This window comes from Rattus rattus, chromosome 1 (genome assembly GCF_011064425.1).
Source record: "Rattus rattus isolate New Zealand chromosome 1, Rrattus_CSIRO_v1, whole genome shotgun sequence".
Taxonomy (NCBI): domain Eukaryota; kingdom Metazoa; phylum Chordata; class Mammalia; order Rodentia; family Muridae; genus Rattus; species Rattus rattus.
Genome location: NC_046154.1, coordinates 26,621,193 through 26,639,801, shown reverse-complemented (window position 1 = coordinate 26,639,801; position 18,609 = coordinate 26,621,193). Strand labels below are relative to the sequence as shown.

Here is an 18,609-nt window from a genome sequence, read left to right as displayed (position 1 = left end):
GTCAGTTAGAGTCATTTTTGTGGGAGTTGGGAAGTCTGTGTTTTTTCCATTTGAATACACATGCAATCATAGGTAATATTGGTCAAGTTCACATTTTTCCTGGCTGAGTTTCCTTAGGTCTTTTGATTAAAACTTGACTATAATTTGGGGCTTATGTTCTTGCCTTTTTTTCTCTACATCTCCTTTTTTCACAAATGTGCTAAAACTTTTGATCGTTGTAGCTCTTTGATAAGTACAGATGGAATCTATACTGTGCCAAAATGTGTACTATTTCTTCATAATCCTGTTGATGATTCTGAGGTTTTTTTCACATGGCAAATAGCTTTGAAATCAGCTGTCCTGTTATGTATTATTAGACGTTTTCTTTAGATTGTATTGAATTTTTGCTGCAAATTTAACATACCGAACATTGCTTTTTTAACATCACTATAATGGTGTTGTTTACAGTTATATAAATTGGTAAAAGATATTCTACATAATAATTCATTTAGCAAGCTATATAGTACATGTGTGAAACTGAAACTGATGTGAAATAATGTACAAAGCCATAGAAAGAGGACTTTAGTGTAGACTTTAGTGACAGAGAATACATCCTTAGGGTCACGTAGGCCAGATCTTCATCAGTATGACTTAAGTGAGAAAACAAAAAGTGTGAAAATAAAGCATGGTCCAGAATTGGACAATGAATCTGGATGTGACACAGGATTGTGTCTTAGCAGTAAACTCTGATAGCAGTAGGTTGGGATTTTCCATAGATACCTACCAAAACTAGTTAAGACTATGTTTTTATAGTTGATATAAAATTGTGCATATTTAATATATGTTTTCTGACACATGTGAACATAATACCTACACCCAAGGAACCCCATTCTACGCAGTGTTGTACTGGAATCGCGGCTCGTGCCCAGGCAGACCAAACCTGACCAGTATGGTTCCAGGTGAGAGAGTTTCATTGGTGCTGGGGGTTCGGAGGGGGTGCACAAAGGAGGGGAGGAGACAAAGGAGGAAAAGAGAAATAAGGAGCAAAGGTCAGGAAGGGTTGGCTTTTGATTGGGCAGAAACATAACCTCTTGCATGTGAGGGTGGGAGATGGACTAGGAGGACACTGGAAATATATGACAACAGATGCACAGGTCCCTGTCACCTGTGGGTGACGTCACTGCCTTTGGGGTTTGGAGACAATTTGCAACCATAAAGCCGGTTCCTCATACCAACACTAAGTTCTCATAAAAATGACAGAATTGCCATGGATCCCAGCAGTCTTCTCAGTATAGTTTCCATGCACTTGAAATTAGTTTTAAGAAGCACCAGAATTCTCATGTTCATTGCAGTTGTATTCATGTTAGCCTAAACATGAAAATAACATCAATGCTCTTTTGTTGAGGACAAGCTATGTGCCTCTAGGGGACCTTGGGTTAAAGGAATGAATAAAGGATCATGCACTTGTAAAGACTCTCACAGTCAGTGCTTTATTGGTCATAAAACAGCATGTAATTATAGCTTAAGCATCATCAACCCATTTCTTTCTCCCGTATAATTTTAACCTTTAATGCACTCTTATTATCAGATGGATATGGGAGCTTGAACCATGTTGTCAACATTGCAGGTAGCACTCGAAAATGAAGGGTGACCAAGCCAACTCAGTCAACAGGGTCTCAAGGGAGAGAGTGAGGATTGAAAAGAAAAAGACAATTAGACAATATATAGCATGATTCTAGCCAGTGCTGAGGCTGAAGCAGGTTTATTTTTCCCAGTCTGCTTTTCTACCATTTTTAGTACAAGCAAATAATAAGGTCAATTCTAGGTCAAGGAACAAACAAGGCATAAAGTCCTGTGATCATTGTTTCTAGGGGCTCATCAGTTTGACAAGAGAAAAGGAATGTTACTAGCCCAAATGTAAATATTCTTACCTGAACCTACTTCCTAAGTCCTAGTCCAAGGTCAAATTCCTGCCAAATTCCTATAGAAGGGCAGAAAACAGAGAATCCAGCTGAAGCAATCTCCTACAAAGGGATTTTTTCCTAATGTTTATTTAGAACATTATGTGGAGAAGAGAAATGAAAAATCAAGCTTTCTGTAGCAAGAGTTCTTATAGATGTGAAGCAAATGTGCTGTTATAGGATGTGGTAAAACTGCAGAAAGTGGCTTTGTTTGGATGGCATGAGAGCCCTCTGCCAATGAGTCATACTGCATGAAGAAGTAAAAATGAGGTTAAGAAACAGATTGAAGGGGTTGGGGATTTAGCTCAGTGGTAGAGTGCTTGCCTAGCAAGGGCAAGGCCCTGGGTTCGGTCCCCAGCTCTGAAAAAATGAAAAGAAAAAAAAAAAGAAAAAAAGAACCAGATTGACTGTTTTGTTTGAGTTTAAATACTAACGATAAATTAGAGTTGAACAAACATGTAAAAGTCTTAGATAACTGACTCGGCTCTTTGTTTTCTCTGCCTTAAGTAACTTATCTTAGATGGTAACACTTTCATTTTTGCTTTGGAGAAAGCGTTTAAACATTTAATATTTTTATACATTGGTTTATTTAGGCTTAATGCATAATATAGTTCATGTAGCGATTTTGTGCAACATCTCATTTATTTCTGTTTGAATAGTTATTGAAACATTAGTTTTTCTTAAGAACAATTATGAGTATTCCTTTGGAATGAAATGAAAAGCATTGTAATTCCACACTCCAAACTAGTGAAAGCTAACACAAGAAAGTGATTGCTTTTGTTTCCTGCGTGATATATATTTCACATTGCTGAGAACAAAACTTCTGATTTCACAGATATAGACTGGGCCCAAGATGAGCTTGTCATGAACTCCTGTGTTGCAGAGTATTTGATCGAATTGTGAACCCAGAGACTGTCCAATTTACTGGAGGCAGGGGTGAGGGGGGGAGCTGTTTCTAACTGGTATGACTCAGCCCTTAGTATACACCTTTGCTCTCAAATGGTGAAGGTAAACATAGTTTTAGAAGGAAGCACTCATGTTCGTAAGTAATGTATAATTGATTGGCTGAAAAAATGATGAATCAGGTTAAGATCTGACAGAATAGGATATGCCCAACTCTCAAGAGAAGAGGGAAAAGAGGCAATATAAGAGGAAGCAGAGGGTTTGGGGATTTAGCTCAGTGGTAGATCACTTGCCTAGCAATCAAAAGGGCCTGGGTTTGGTCCCCAGCCCCTGGGGATGGGGGGCAGAGAAAAGAAAGAAGGAAAAGTAAAGAGGAAGCAGCACAGAGGGTAAGAGGAGGAGGCAGTTTTACCTGGAGAATTTTACAGAGACAGGCAGGCTAAAGACAGAAAAAGAGAAAATGAGCAAGAGAATGAGAAGAGAGCAGTTGACTAGAGTTCGTTTGAGGCCAAGCACAGCAATTCAGTCAGAAGTGAAAGACTCAATTTGAATTGGTTAGCATGAATAGTTTGAGCTAGAAGAACAGAGTTGAACAGCCAGAGTTCAAAAGGAAGAAGAAAGGGTGATTTTATTTAACAGTTAAGTCTCAGATGCCCACAACACTCAAGTGCCCAACCTTCCTGAGACCCCTCAGTGTTTGCCCCGTGCTGAGCCTTGCTGATGCATGTGGAAGCTTTAGTTCCTAACAAAGGAACATCTTGATCTTTCTGTTTGGCGCCTGGGCAGTAACACCCAGTTCCTGATTTTTGTTCCTGTTTTTGTCCTGAGGGCATAACCTATTTTTCCACTGTGCTTCCTGGAATTCTCCACCCAGTGAACTTGGGGTGTATATTCTGTGAACCTCAGTAAAGCTTTGGCATTTTCTTAGCACAAATGACACTAGTCTGTGTCTTTTGTTTAATCCCCCAGGCCTACGCCCCCCGTGATTCTAGACCTAGATAAGATTGTACAGAAGCTATAAGCTTCCATGACTAGGCCTAGATTATCAGAAGGAGGAAGTAAGCCTTCCAGGTATTTTTACATTCCTATGTGATAGTCACTGTCTACAAAAATAGAGCAAGTACTGTATGTATCACAATCTTGCTGTCCCTATCTTTACGAATTTGCTTTTCTTTGTTCACTATAGCTTCCCTTCTTTGCATTTTCATTTAAGCAATATTGAATTAAGTTTTTATATGAGGGTAGATTCTCATATAATATATCCTGACCACTGTTTCCCCAACCTGCACTCCCAACTACCCCTCACTTCTATCCTTTCCCCAAGGTCCACCCCCCCACCCATTTCCTCTTCAAAAAGGAGCAGACCTAACAGACAAAACAAGATAGAAAAAGACAAGGTGAAAGCCTTCATATTGGACAAGGCAACCTGATAGGAAAAATCTCAAGATCAAGCCAAAGAATCAGAGTTACACCTGCTTCCACTCTTAGGAGTTCCTCAAAGACACCAAGCTAACAGCCATAACATATCAGCAGAGGACCTGGCATAGACCCATGCTTGCCATTTAAGTTTCTGTAAGATTCCTAGAAATCCAGTCAGTGTTAGTCATGGGTTCCCTCTCATGTCAAGGGCCTCAAGTTAAACCAAACATTGGTTGGCGACTCAAACAAATTTGTTACCATCATGCCCCAGCACATCTTAGGAAGGACCCATTGTAGGTGTGTGTGGGTGTTGGGGGCAGAGGGGGGTTTCCAGGTTTCTCTTTCTTCTTTTTAGCCTGTAGAGTACCTTCTCTCCTCAAAGAGACTAGAACACAGGGGTGAAGGCTCCAAGCCTGTACTCGCTTGACCTCTGCATTCAGTGAACTGTGTGGAATTTGTCCTTAATGATCAGTCCCTGCTGTCAGTTATCTGAGAGCAAAGTTTGTCCTAGCATCAGCATGGATTGTTGAAGGATCTCAAGGGACCTCCTTGGCCAACAGCTCAACCAAATGTAATTTATTAGCAACATTGAAGCCCTGCCTAGTGTCAAAGGATTGTCAGTTCAGACTCCATATCCTCCATTACTAGGAGTTTTCATTAGGGTCACCCTGGTCATCCAGGAAGTTGTCATTGTACTGGATTTCTATACTAACTCCCAAATAACCCCTAATTCCAGCTGTTTCTTCCTGCATTGTACTTTCCCCTGCATCCCCCTCAACTGATCCTCCCTACTCCTGTTCCCATCAAACTCTGGTCTACTCACAGAAATTATTCTATTTCCCCTGTAGAAAGAGATCTGTGCTTCCTCCCTAGAGCCCACCTCTTTAACTAGCCTCTCTGGGTTTGATTACTATTTACCTAATAGGTAATATCCACTTGTAAGTAAATGCATGCCATGTTTGTCATTCTGGGTGTGATTTCTTTAGTTGCATTTACTTGCCTGTAAATTCATGATGTCATCTTTTTAAACAGCTGAGTGATAAATGTACCACATTTTTTGTTTACCCCATAAGGCTCAAAGTGAGTCTTAACTACCAGGAGATCCCCCAAGTGAGGCATGAGAATGGAGTTTAATGCAAAGGCAAGAGTTTATTTTCGGGTGTGTCAGGGTCAACCTTCAATCAGCCCCTCGTAGCGAGTGACTGGAAGTGACCCCAATGGCTGTGACAAGCAGTTTTTATACTTTCAGAGGTACAGGTTACATTAGCAGGTTTACAGTTCACACTTATATGGCATGCCTTTGAGCTCTTATCTGGGACCAGAGGGTCAGGCTACTATCAGTACATTCTGCAGGATTTTCAAGAATGTCCCTGCTCCTCCCAAGAACTGTGGTTGGAGAATGGAACTTTTCCTAGCCTTGGCCCGAGGCGTGAAGCTGGGTCGTGACCTAATCTTAACCAGAGGCAGTTGATGTAAAGCTGGCAAAAGCCCTTAGGGTCCCCATAACCTACCTACTTTCCACCAGGCCAAGCCTCCTGATAGCTCTTAGGCTTCAGTAAGAACTAGGGTCCTTCAACCCATTCTTCAGTTGAGGTACTTTTCGGTTGTTTCTAGGTTCTGGCAAGTGTGAATAAATATGCTATGAACATAGGTGAGCAAATGGCCTTGTGGTAGGGTGGAGCACCTTTTAGATAGATGCCCAAGAGCTTTATAGCTGTGATTTGAGATAGATGGATTCTCAGGGTTCTGAGGCACCAGGACTCTGAGGAAATGCTCATTTCCATAGTGGCAGTATTAGTTTGCACCCTACAAGCATGGAGAGTTGTTACCCATTCTCCACATCCTTACCAGCATGACTTGTCACTTGTATTGATCTTAGCCCTTCGGACATGTGCAAGATAGATTCTCAAAGTAGTTTTGACTTTCATTTCCTTGATTGCTGAGATGATAATGATTTCTTTAAGTATTTCTCAGCTTTTTGAGATTCCTCTTTTGAGAATTCTCTGTTTAGATTTATACCCCCCCCTTTTTTTTTAAAGATTTATTTATTTAATGTGAGTGAGTTCACTGTACCTGTCTTCAGACAGGCCAAAAGAGGGCATCAGATCCCACTACAGACGGTTGTGAGTGACCATGTGGTTGCTAGGAATTGAACTCAGGACTTCTGGAAGAGCAGTCAGTGCTCTTAACCGGCTGAGCCATCTCTCCAGCCCCTATACCCCATTTTTTAATTGAATTTTTTGCTTTACAAAGTCTAATTTCTTGAGGTCTTCATGTATTTTATATATTAGGCCTCTATAAGATATGGATTTGTTTAAAAAATATTTTCCCATTCTTTAGGCTGCCAGTATGTCCAATTGACTGGGATTTTGCCACTTCTAATCCCCTTTATATATTTATTTTTTTATTTATTGGCAAAGAGGAGAAACAGAATACACAGGATGAGAATTGGCCTGTAATTTCTTAAAATTGTTATTACAATCTTGTAGTTCATGTTTAAAACACTTTCTGTCTGTCTTTCTATCTCCTTTCATTTTAGGTACCATTTACGTTGTGTGATTCTAAATTTACTGTGTTATGAGTTTCTTGAAGTTTTGATAGTTTGGGAAACAGTTTTAGTGTCCTCTTCTGAAGGCTTGCCTCTCCTCATTTCTTGGCAAATCTGTGTTTTCCAGTTGTTGCAATCATCAATTTTGGGGTTTTGTGTGTGTGTGTGGTGTGTGTGTGTGTGGTTTGTTTGTTTGTTTTTGCTACTTAAATGATTGATATTGTTAACACATTTGACTTTGGGTTTTTTAAACTTTCTGATATATTATTGCCTTTTTGTCCTAGTTAGCTTCAGTTGTGAACATTTTAGAGCCTACAATCATCTGAGGGGCTCTCACTTGAGGGCATGCCCTCATCAAAATGTCTGGATGCTGTATCAGTGAGAGATTGTGTTGTGATGATTGATGTGGGAAGGCTCTACACTGAGGGTGGCAGGATCCCTGAGCAAGTGGGCCTGGGCTGGGTAAGAGAGCTGGCTAAGTATGAGACAGTGACCAAGAAGGAAACTAAGATTTGTTCATGGTTTTTGCCTTTTCTTGAAGCTTGAGTTTCTATCCTAAGCTCCAGAACTGATGGCTGTCATGTGATTGGACCAAACAAGTAAACCTGTTTATTTCCTGAGATGCTTTAGGTGAGAGAATTGAATTGAATCAAAGTAGGAGAGTAGCAAGTTAGAACAAAAAAAACAAAAGGCTATTTTGTTGCTGGACAGAAACTAGAGAAACTAGAAATGTTCTCCTTTGGAGGAACTTGGTAAATATCAGGGCTTGAGATGGCAAACAGCATAGAAAGCTGTATTCAGAGCTTAATCAGCTGTTGTTGTAGCACCTGGAAGACTGGAGTCATGCAAGTAATGCAGTCAGAAGTTGAGGTCATAGGATTTCAGTGGAAAATAGACTCCATGAAAAATTTAGCTAGAGGTCATTTATGTGGTATTTTGACCCCAAGTCTTTCTTATTCCACCCATGCTCTGAGAAATTGAGGAAGGCAGAATTAAAAAAGAATTAGCTATATTTCTCAGGTGAAATATTGAATCTGTTAGATGATTATTACTAGTAACTCATTCTGGACTACAAGAAAAAAACAACAAGTTGAGCAGAAATAAATGCAAAGTCTGTGGTTTGTAGAGAAAAGCAGCCCTGGGAAGTTACACAGGGCAGCCAAATGCTGAGACAGAGTCATGAATTTTCAAAGAGTTTATCACCATTAAAGAGAAGGTCTTTGCTCAGGATTGGAAGCCTAAGAAAGTGAATTAAGGGAAACAGTCCCTCCTGCTAAGCCTTCAGTTAATGGAATGGGGAGTTGGCAAATTCATTCCTAGACCCAGGAAGGAACTTCATATAAAACCTGGTACAACTGGTCCAATGTGGCACTCAAGTTCTGGAAATAAGAAATAGGGAAAAATAGGGTTATGGCTTCTTCCCCCGTGGTTTCAGTTCAGCACTGTTCCAGCCATCTGTGTTTGGCAGAGTCAGAGCCCCAGTGAGGGAGGACACTGTGAGAGTGCATGGGATGAATCTGAGGATGAAGCCTGAGTTGCATTTGAGACCACAAGATATAGAGATACCCAAGTTATGAGACACCTGTCATGGAGAGCTGCATATAGGGAGTTCAAGGATCTAAACTGAGAGATGTATGAGAAGTTGCAGGGATAGGGCCATCTAAGCCTTTTGAATCTGAAGCTCCTTGTGTCTGAGACAGAGCTGCAGGATTTGGTGTTTGTCCTGCTGGGTTTCTTGCTTTGGTCCAATCTTCCCTCACTATGTACACATTCCTCTCTACTGGAATGGGAAGGGGTATTCTGTGCCTTTGTATGTTGGAAAGATATAACTTGCTTTCTGATTTTACAAGATGTGGCAATCAAGAGTGTCAGAAGTGATTTGGGGCATTTGAAGAGTGTATGGGCTGCTGCAGGCTATTAGGGTCATTGGAAGCTCCTGATTAGCTGCCTGTGAGGGATGGTTTTCCTAGAATTGACTTGTTTGGACTTTTCCAGTTCTGGGAAACAGAAACTTAGGCCTAGTTTCCCAACCTGTCAGTTTACAACCTGTCATGGAGGAGTCAGCCTTGCTCTGGCCAACTCAGTTCTCTCAATAGAAGCTTTTGTAGGAGGAACCTTTCTAGATGATTAGTTATTGGGGATGACATTTGGGTGTCTATAGACTCAACCCATTTCCTGTGTGGGGTGTGTGTGTGTGTGTGTGTGTGTGTGTGTGTGTGTGTGTGTGTGTGTAGTGGTTTGTACCTGATTAGTCAGCTTCCTTCTTATGTTGTCTTGCCTTCAGCATTATAGACTCTAACCCTAAATCACATAAGATGCAGTTGAAGCAATTGCTATTCAGTGCTAAGGTATTTTGCAAGCCTGGTGTTTTTTATAATTTTAATTTTGTTTTTGTTTTTGAGGACAAAGTTTCTCTATGTAGCCCTGGCTGTCCTGAAAGTAGCTGTTTAGAACATGCAGCCTCAGATGTAAATGGTCCACCTGCCTCTGGCTCCAGAGTGCCAGGATTAAATGTGGGCCAACATGCCCAGCTTTTTCTTTGTTTGTTTGTTTGTTTGTATATTATTGGCTGATGGGTTGGACTGTGGGTTTTGGCACATGTCAAGCATATGCTGCTGTGTTGATCTTCATCCACGTTATGAATTTTGAAATTTGACAGAGAGCATATTCTGTTTCTCAGGATGGCATGTATTCATGACATTCATACTGCCTGGCTATATTGCCTGAGCTTTCTGAGTCATTGGATTGCAGATATATGACATTTTTCCTACCTGTTGCGCTTGTGTTGATTTATTTTAATGAATATGTATATTTTGCCTGTATGAATGAATATGCACATCATGTATGTCTAATCCCCATAGTAGTCAGAAAATGGCTTCAGAATTCCTGAACTTGGAGTAATCAGTAGTTGTAAAGCTCCCTTCTAACTACTGGCAATTGAGGCCAATTATTTTTAAGACCAGCAAAAACTCTTCAGTGATGAGCCAGCTCCTGTCCTATGTTGCTTATTTAGGATCAACATTTACATTGCCAATATTTTCAGCTATCTGTTTGTATCTGTTTAAACATTCATTCCCTTTTAGTAAGATCTCATTACTGTTACAGTTTAAACTGGGCCACCTCAAGATTCTGGAAGAAGAATACAGAACTGCAGTGAATGTAATTCTTTGTAGGAACTCTAGTAAAAACCTCTGAGTCCTTTCTATCTTTCTTGTTTGTTTGATTAATTTTTCATAGGGGAGACAGGGTCTTAATATGTACCTCTGGCTGTCCTGGATAGACCTCAGATATACCTGCCTCTGCCTCCTCAGTGCTTGGATTAAAGACATGAGCCTATATGCTCACTTGATATTTTTTGCAGTTAGTAATTGTTCATACAATTTCTCTATATGTTCAGTACTGCGCGCCTGCCCCCCCCCTCTTGCAAGGCTATATCCTACTCAAAGAGCAAAGAAATGACAGAAGTGAACCTTATTACTCAGTTTTCTTCTAAGATGATTTGGTAATTACATTAGAACATCTGGGTCAAGAAATAAGTGAGGGAAATATCAGAAACATACATTTACAGTGATATCTGTATCATGGTTTCTGTTGTTAATGTATGGGATATTTCAGGATGCATTGACCTATGATGATGTACATGTGAACTTCACTCAAGAAGAATGGGCTTTGCTGGATCCTTCACAGAAGAGTCTCTACAAAGATGTGATGCAGGAGACCTACAGGAACCTCACTGCTATAGGTAAGACAGTGAATTTTCTTTCAGTTTTTAAAATAAGGAAACAAATGTTCCTTTGTTACTGTTGCTTTTCTGTAACTTCAATTGAGAATAAAGAAGAATGAGGTGAAAAGGTCAGGTTCACTGAAGATAGTAACTTAAATGTTGCCTAATTTCCAATAATATATCATACATTTTCTGGTACTGTATTTTAGGTTACAATTGGGAAGACCATAGTATTGAAGAACATTGTCAAAGTTTCAGAAGACATGGAAGGTAATTTTCATGTGCAAGTTGGTATGAATATGCCTCTGAAGAAATGTTAGTATGTCCTGGAACTTTTAAAGAAAAGCAACAGTGTAAAAAAAAAAAAGCACTTCTTTAAGTGTATTGATTATTAAATTCTCACAAATCCATGTACCTCAATGTCAGGTGTCTGACTTGAAAGAAGACAAGGAAACAATGCCTTAACAAATATTACCATTTGAATCATAGCCACATTACAGCTACTCTGTATACCTACCAATCTGTTTAGTCTCATAACACACAGACACACAGACACATACACACACGCACAGAGAGAGAGAGTAGGTGATAAGTTTATGTTTCTAATAGGCAAATATATCATAGTAAAGCTGATTACTCATATAGTAACATTGTTAAGTTTAAGTGAGAGGGACAGTTTATGAGAGTCAAGAATGTTGTTGAAGAGAAAACTTAATTCTTATACCATATGTCTATGATGAACAAAAAGTCAAACTGTGTGAATGCAATGTGGAAACATTTCATTTGTTATTTTAACAGCTATATCCTGTGTCACAATGGATACAAGCCATGTGAGCACAAGGATATTGAAAGAAGCAATGCCCCCCACCCCCAGAACAATTAAGATATATGTAGTAGTCCACATTTGAGCAGACTTTCTCAGTGTGATACAAGTTTATAATTAGTTGGTTTCCCAACTTCATTGGGAATATATCCATAAAGTCACATAGCAGAAAATCCCTATGAATACTAGGATTGTGGAAATCCCTTTCTGTTTGTCCTGGTTCACTTGGCCGATGTGGTATGCAAATGTAGTGTATTTGACAATAAAGGAAAGCATATGAATGTACTCAATGTGGTAAAGCTCTGAGCTCTTCCATTTCTCTTCAAATATATGAGAAATCTCATAGAGATAAAGGATGGTACAAATGTGAGCCATGTAATCACACTTTTACCAACCCATAGTGAATGGGAAACCATGAGTGTAAACAAAGTGATACAACCTTAAGATGTGATTCTTCTTTACAATTAGACCAAATTATAGAATTAATTTCCATTTATTAGATTCATTAGTTTAGTGGTAAAGCTTTCACATGTGCCAACTATCTATCTTTGCAGGCATGAAAGATGTCATACTGGAGAGAAACCCTCTGAAAATACTCAGTGTGGTAAAGCCTTTGCACAACATAGTCATCTCCAAAGACATAAAAGCACACATACTGGAGAGAAACTCTATGAATGTAAGCCACGTGATAAAGCCTTTACATACGATTCTCAGCTTCAAAATCTTGAAAGAATTCATACTGGAGAAAAACCCTACAAATGTAATCAATGTGGTAAAGGCTTTATACGTTGTAGTCATCTCCAAGTACATAAAAGAATACATACTGGAGAGAAGCCCTATGAATGTGATCAATGTGGTAAAGCCTTTGCATATCATAGTTATCTCCAAGTACATAAAAGAACTCATACTGGAGAGAAACCCTATGAATGTGATCAGTGTGGTAAAGCCTTTGCATATCATTGTCATCTCCAAGTACATAAAAGAATACATACTGGAGAGAAGCCCTATGAATGTAATCAATGTGGTAAAGTCTTTGTACTTCACAGTACTCTTAAAACACATGAAAGAATTCATACTGGAGAGAAACCCTACAAATGCAATCAATGTGGTAAAGCCTTTGCACAACCCAGTCATCTCCAAAGGCATGGAATAACACATACTGGAGAGAAACCTTACAAATGTGATCAATGTGGTAAAGCCTTTGCATCTCATAGTTATCTCCAAGTACATAAAAGAGAACATACTGGAGAGAAGCCCTATGAATGTAATCAATGTGGTAAAGCCTTTGTACTTCACAGTACTCTTAAAACACATGAAAGAATTCATACTGGAGAGAAACCCTACAAATGCAATCAATGTGGTAAAGCCTTTGCACGACCCAGTCATCTCCAAAGGCATGGAATAACACATACTGGAGAGAAACCTTACGAATGTGAACTATGTGGTAAAGCCTTTATAAGTTGTAGTTCTCTCCAAGTACATAAAAGAATACATACTGGAGAGAAACCCTATGAATGTGATCAATGTGGTAAAGCCTTTATACGTTGTAGTCATCTCCAAGTACATAAAAGAGGACATACTGGAGAGAAGCCCTATGAATGTAATCAATGTGGTAAAGCCTTTGTACTTCACAGTGCTCTTAAAAGACATGAAAGAATTCATACTGGAGAGAAACCCTACAAATGCAATCAATGTGGTAAAGCCTTTGCACGAACCAGTCATCTCAAAAGGCATGGAATAACACATACTGGAGAGAAAACTTACGAATGTGAACAATGTGGTAAAGCCTTTACATCTCATAGTTATCTCCAAGTACATAAAAGAATACATACTGGAGAGAAGCCCTATGAATGTGATCAATGTGGTAAAGCCTTTGCATATCATAGTTATCTCCAAGTACATAAAAGAATACATACTGGAGAGAAGCCCTATGTATGTGATCAATGTGGTAAAGCCTTTGCATATCAAAGTTATCTCCAAGTACATAAAAGAATACATACTGGAGAGAAGCTCTATGAATGTGATCAATGTGGTAAAGCCTTTACATCTCATAGTTATCTCCAAGTACATAAAAGAATTCATACTGGAGAGAAACCTTACAAATGTAATGAATGTGGTAAAGCCTTTGTATGTAATGCTAGTCTCCGAAAACATAAAGCAACACATACTACAGTGAAACCTTATGAATGTAAGTAATTTAGTAAATTCTTTGCCTCTCATGATCAACTTTGACAACATGAAAGAATTCATACTGGAAAGAAACCTTACAAATGTAGTCAATATGGTAAAGCATTTTCACAATCAAGCCACCTCCAACTACATAAAAGAACACATACATACTAAAGAGTAACCCTATGAATGTAACCAATGTAGTAAAGCCTTTACTGTGATCTTCAAAGGTATGGTGGTTTAAATATACTTGGCCCATGGCAAGTGGCAGTGTTAGGAGGTATGGCCTTTTTGGAGTAGATGTGGCCTTTGAGGATGTATGTCACTGTGGGGGGGGTGGGCTTTGAGACCCCATGCTTAAACTCTACCCAGGGCAGAAGAGTCTTCTGGCTGCCTTCTGATCAAGATGTAGAACTCTCTCCTCCAGCACCATGTCTGCTTGGACACTGACATTCCTTCCACCTTGATAATAGACTGAACCTCTGAATCTGTATACCTCCCCTCCCCCCAATTAAATGTCCTTCCTAAGAGTTGCCTTGGTCATGGTATCTTTTCACAGCATTAAAACCCAAATTAACACAAACAGCATAAAAGATACCACACTAGGGAGAAACTATGAATGTACTGAATATGGTGAAGCCTTTGCACATTTCTATAGTTCTCACTATAATAAAAGTATTCATACTTGCATTCACTGAAACCCTGTGAATGCAGAAAATAACATTCTTGAGAAAAGCCTTATGAATGGGCTCAATGTGGTAAAGTGTTTGTGTTTTGAAATCTGCATAAATACTTAACAATTCAAAAACATGGTCAAAGTAAATGCCAGGAGTCTATTGGAAACAGCTGAGTTAGAAGGGTAGGGATTATGAATAGGGTGGTTGGGTGTGCAGTTAGTGCTAGAAAGTTAGGGGTTAGGGTTAAAGGGTTGGGGGGCGGTGTGGGTTAGAGTTAGGGAGTGGGTGGGTAGGGTTAGGTTGGGGATGTTTAGGGTTAGGGGGTTAGGAAAAAGTGAATTTGGGGAAGGAAATGGGACGACGTTGATTGTGGGACAGAGAGGGATGAAAATGATATATAGTATTCATAAAATCCTCAAATACAAAAATAATCAAGTTGAACAGCTTCAACGTAAATAGATTGGGGGGTAAGGAGAGTTGTTACTACATACATTAATGAAATTCAGAAAAATCATTAGGTCTTATTTTAGAAATCACTTATTTCAATAAAGTGGAAAACTCTAAAATAAAGTATATAGATTTCTGGATGTATATAACCTACCAAAAGTAAATTGTGAAGATCTAAAAAAAAAAAAAAAAATGGAGCAGCTTTGTAGAAAGCAGTACAAGTGAAGTAGTGATCAAATATTTACCAAATAAAAAAATTACCAGTCCTTCAATGAAATACACAAATGCTTCTCAAAGTATGCTATTAAATAGCAAAGGAAGGTTACATTACCAAACTCTTTATGAAGTTAGTATTGGCCTAGTACTAAAACCAGATAAACACAGACCAATCTCCAACATAAATACATGCAAAATTTCTTTAAAAATGCCTGCAAACTCTTCAATAATAAATCACAAAATTACTATGATCAAACTGGTTTATTCCAGAGATGTAGTACTGGCTCAATATGTCAATAAATTTTATAAATTTCACAAATCTCTTGTTTTTGATAGAATAGAAATCATATCAATCGATAGACATGTAAGGCTTTTGACAAAGCCAACATCAATCATGTCAAATATCCTCCCCCCAAAAAATTTCTTGAATTAAACCTGACCAAGGAAGTGAAAGACCTCTGTAATGAAAATTCTGTAGATACTAAATAAAATTAAAGAGGACACTAGAAGATGGAAAGACCTTGCATGCTCATGGGATGGCCATACTTCCAAAATCAATCTACAGATTCAATTCAATCCCAAGAGAAATTAAGGGGGAATAGTATCAAAGTCCATTACTTAATGCATGAAAACCCTATAATCCCATTATTCTGTATAATAAGTGTTAAGTGTTAAGACATTTTTGAAAGCTTTAGATCCATACTGGTTTTAGGAACACACACAGTCACACAAACGCACATGACAAAACTGCAAAACACCAGTCAGGCATATGATGTTCTGCCAGTAAACCCAGCTCTGGTGAGCTGGTGCCCTGGGATTCATTGTCAAGACAGCTTAGCCTAAATTATTGATCTCAAGTGAGAGACCCAGCTTCAAAAACAAGGTAGATATTACCTGAGGTCAACAATTGTTCAAGAGATGCATGCAAACATATATGAACACACTGTATACAAATGGAACATAATTCAGACTAAAAGCTGTGGCACATGCCAGAACATAGATGCCCCAAGGAATTTACACAAAAAGAAATAACCCAGTTGCCAAGAGACAAATACTATATGATGTTATTTGTGCAAGGAGCCTAGAGACAACAAATTGGAAGCACTGGAAAGCAGCATGGTGGTTGCCAAGGGCTGTGAGAGGGAGAAGTGAAGAGCTGGTGTTTATTGAATATAGAATTTCAGTTTGAAATGGTAAAAGAATTGTGATGCATGGGAATCATAATCCCACAATCCAGTGAATGTACTTCATGCCACTCAACTATCAACTTAGATAAAAATGATAGCATTCATATTATGTATATTTTACAAGAATAATAAAAGTCCTCCATCGCCATAAAGTGATAAGGAGGTTGGGCCCTGTATAGCTGCAACTCAGTAACAGCAATGTTAATCTACTTTGGTGAAATTCCTAACTGTCTCAGTGCGTTTAGATACCTGTATCTTGAAAATAAAGTAACATTAAAATGTGTACCAAGGTCAGATGTTAGTTCTCTCCTTCCTCCATATCTATTCTGGGGATAAAACTCAGATCATCAACCCACTGAGACATCTCACTGGCCCTAAATAAATTCTTTAAATCTCTATTTACATCCCTTAAAGTTTCCATACTCAAGTTGACAAGAAAACAAAACAAAAGATACTACTATCCTAGTTCATTTTCTGGCCACAGCCTGGTCAATTTTTTTTTTTAAAGAAAATAGATTTGTTGGGCTCTTGACTGTGGAGACTGGGGGTTTAAAGAACACAGCAACAGTGTCTGATTAGGGCCTTCTTGCTACATCATAACATGATGAGGGCATCACTAGTGAGACAGGGCAGATGTGATAATGAGGTTTCTCTACTTGTCCTTATACAGCCACTGTGCCATCATGGGGATTCTATTCGTGGTCGTATCTAAACTCAAGTTAATGAAGACACTGAGCAAGAGTTCTGCTTCTTAGCACACAGCAAAAAATGTTTTATTGCTTTGAAAAGAAGAAATCTTGCTTCATCAAACCACAAATAGGCTGGCCCATGACAAACTGAGAAGTGGATCCCACCTTGCCCCTGTGTCTTCCTTTGAAAAGTACTATTGTGCCTGTGAGTAATGGGCACTTGCTGTGCACAGAAGGGGGGAGATCAGTCAGGTTTATGGTAGATGGTGTTTAATGTACTTCCTGTAGGTGGCCTCCCAACAGATATCTTCAGAGAGAAGTTAAAAAGCAGAGAGCAATGAAGGTTATTATTCTGGATTCTGCCTCCTTTTTCTCTCTGGACAACTCTTGTCATAGAGCAGGCTACTGAAGAGACAAGACGGGAAGGCTCTTGGTGATCACTGTTTGACTCCGTGCCATCTCCCTCACACTGACCCTGTCTAACCACACATGGGCCAGACTCGTCTGTATTAATGACTCTCCCCTTAGATTCTGATTATCACCTCAACAATTTCCATAAGGTGTCGTTACAGTCAGCATGCAGTCAGTTCTCTGTATACTTGGGATTTGTATTCCAGGTCACCTCATCAATATTACATCTAGGAAGGGCCAGGTCTCCTATGTAAAATTGTGTAGTAATAGCATAAGACCCAGACACCCCCTCCTTACACCATAAATCAATTTAGATATTTTACAATATTCAATACAATGTTGCTTCTAAGAAAACATCTTGAATTATTAGGAAATTGTAACAAGCAGATAGATCTCTGCGTGTTTGGTACAGAAATAACATCTTTTAAATAGTCCCTTCTTCCTTCTCCTCTCTCCTTTCATTTGTCCTCATTTATATCCTTCTACATCTACTTTTCCTTTCCATTTCTTTATTCCCCATGAGGACAGTGATGTATTAAGATAGAATCTCATATGTAGCTCAGGGTAGTCTTGAATTGAAAATCCTCTTACCTCTACCTCTTGAAGGCTGAGTTATAGGTGTGTATGTTGTGCCTAAGTTTTTCGAGCAGAAATCCATGGATGTGGAACCCTGAGCTACAAATTAACTGTCTAATCTTTGGGAAATTGCTAAGGTGATGACAATATTGAGGAGTATACTCAGAGAATACAGCCATGCCTCCACTTCTGTTAGCTCCTGGAAGCACATTACTGTAGGGATATAGAATAAGCCTAGGCATTGGTTCTAAAGCAGTCTATTTCACTTGAGACAATAAGAAGCACCAAAATGACCAAGAGGGACTAGAGCTTAAAGCACCATAAAGGCCCTCTCAAGCCAGACAAGGACTCCAGGAGATGCTCTAACAGATTCAATGATTCTTGGCCAGAGAGGAAAAGGTGTAAGAGAGGGTTCCAAGGTGCTTCCTTCTGGCTTCTCACAGTGTTTATTTTATTTAAACACTAGTATTTATTTAAACGCAGACACATATTGGACAGGGTAGAGATGAGTATCTTTATGATTCACATGGCAGTCTTTCCAGACCAACCTCCATGTCCACCTCCTTGCCATTCAACAGAGCATCAGAACATGGGATCTGCTGCTGACACTTTGAAGCAGTTCCAGAGAGATCCCTGTTATGTGACTATTAGTTTTCAAAATGTCTAATTCCAAGATACTCAGAAGTTGAAAGGTTCATAGGAAGAATACACAAGTGCCTTTGGCTATGTTAGTCATTGGCAGGGAAAGAAAAGTCCTACAGGTTTCCCTTAAAGCTTTCCCTCCTGTGTTCTTTTACATCATGTGAAGCATGAACTGTGCTTGGTCTCTGACGTCTCACGCCGCTTCTCTCTGGTAATGTTGTATGATGAACAGGTAATG

At 39.2% G+C, this 18,609-nt stretch overlaps 1 protein-coding gene and 1 pseudogene across 2 annotated transcripts; both read left to right on the top strand.

Moving 5' to 3' along the window:
- Nucleotides 1–3,842: 3,842 nt before the first annotated feature.
- Nucleotides 3,843–11,731, top strand: LOC116895771 (zinc finger protein 431-like). 2 transcript variants are annotated; one of them, XM_032896925.1, is made up of 4 exons: nt 3,843–5,403; nt 10,426–10,552; nt 10,744–10,804; nt 11,333–11,731. In XM_032896925.1, exons 1-4 carry the CDS (start codon nt 5,380–5,382, stop codon nt 11,415–11,417), a joined length of 297 nt encoding a protein of 98 aa, XP_032752816.1. In that variant the 5' UTR covers nt 3,843–5,379; the 3' UTR covers nt 11,418–11,731. The 2 variants fall into 2 exon arrangements, with proteins under 2 accessions (XP_032752816.1, XP_032752821.1); XM_032896930.1 differs by lacking the exon at nt 11,333–11,731 and having other exon boundaries at nt 3,870–5,403; nt 10,744–10,944.
- A 155-nt stretch (nt 11,732–11,886) lies between these two features.
- On the top strand, nt 11,887–14,216 carry LOC116892503 (annotated as a pseudogene).
- Nucleotides 14,217–18,609: the final 4,393 nt, after the last annotated feature.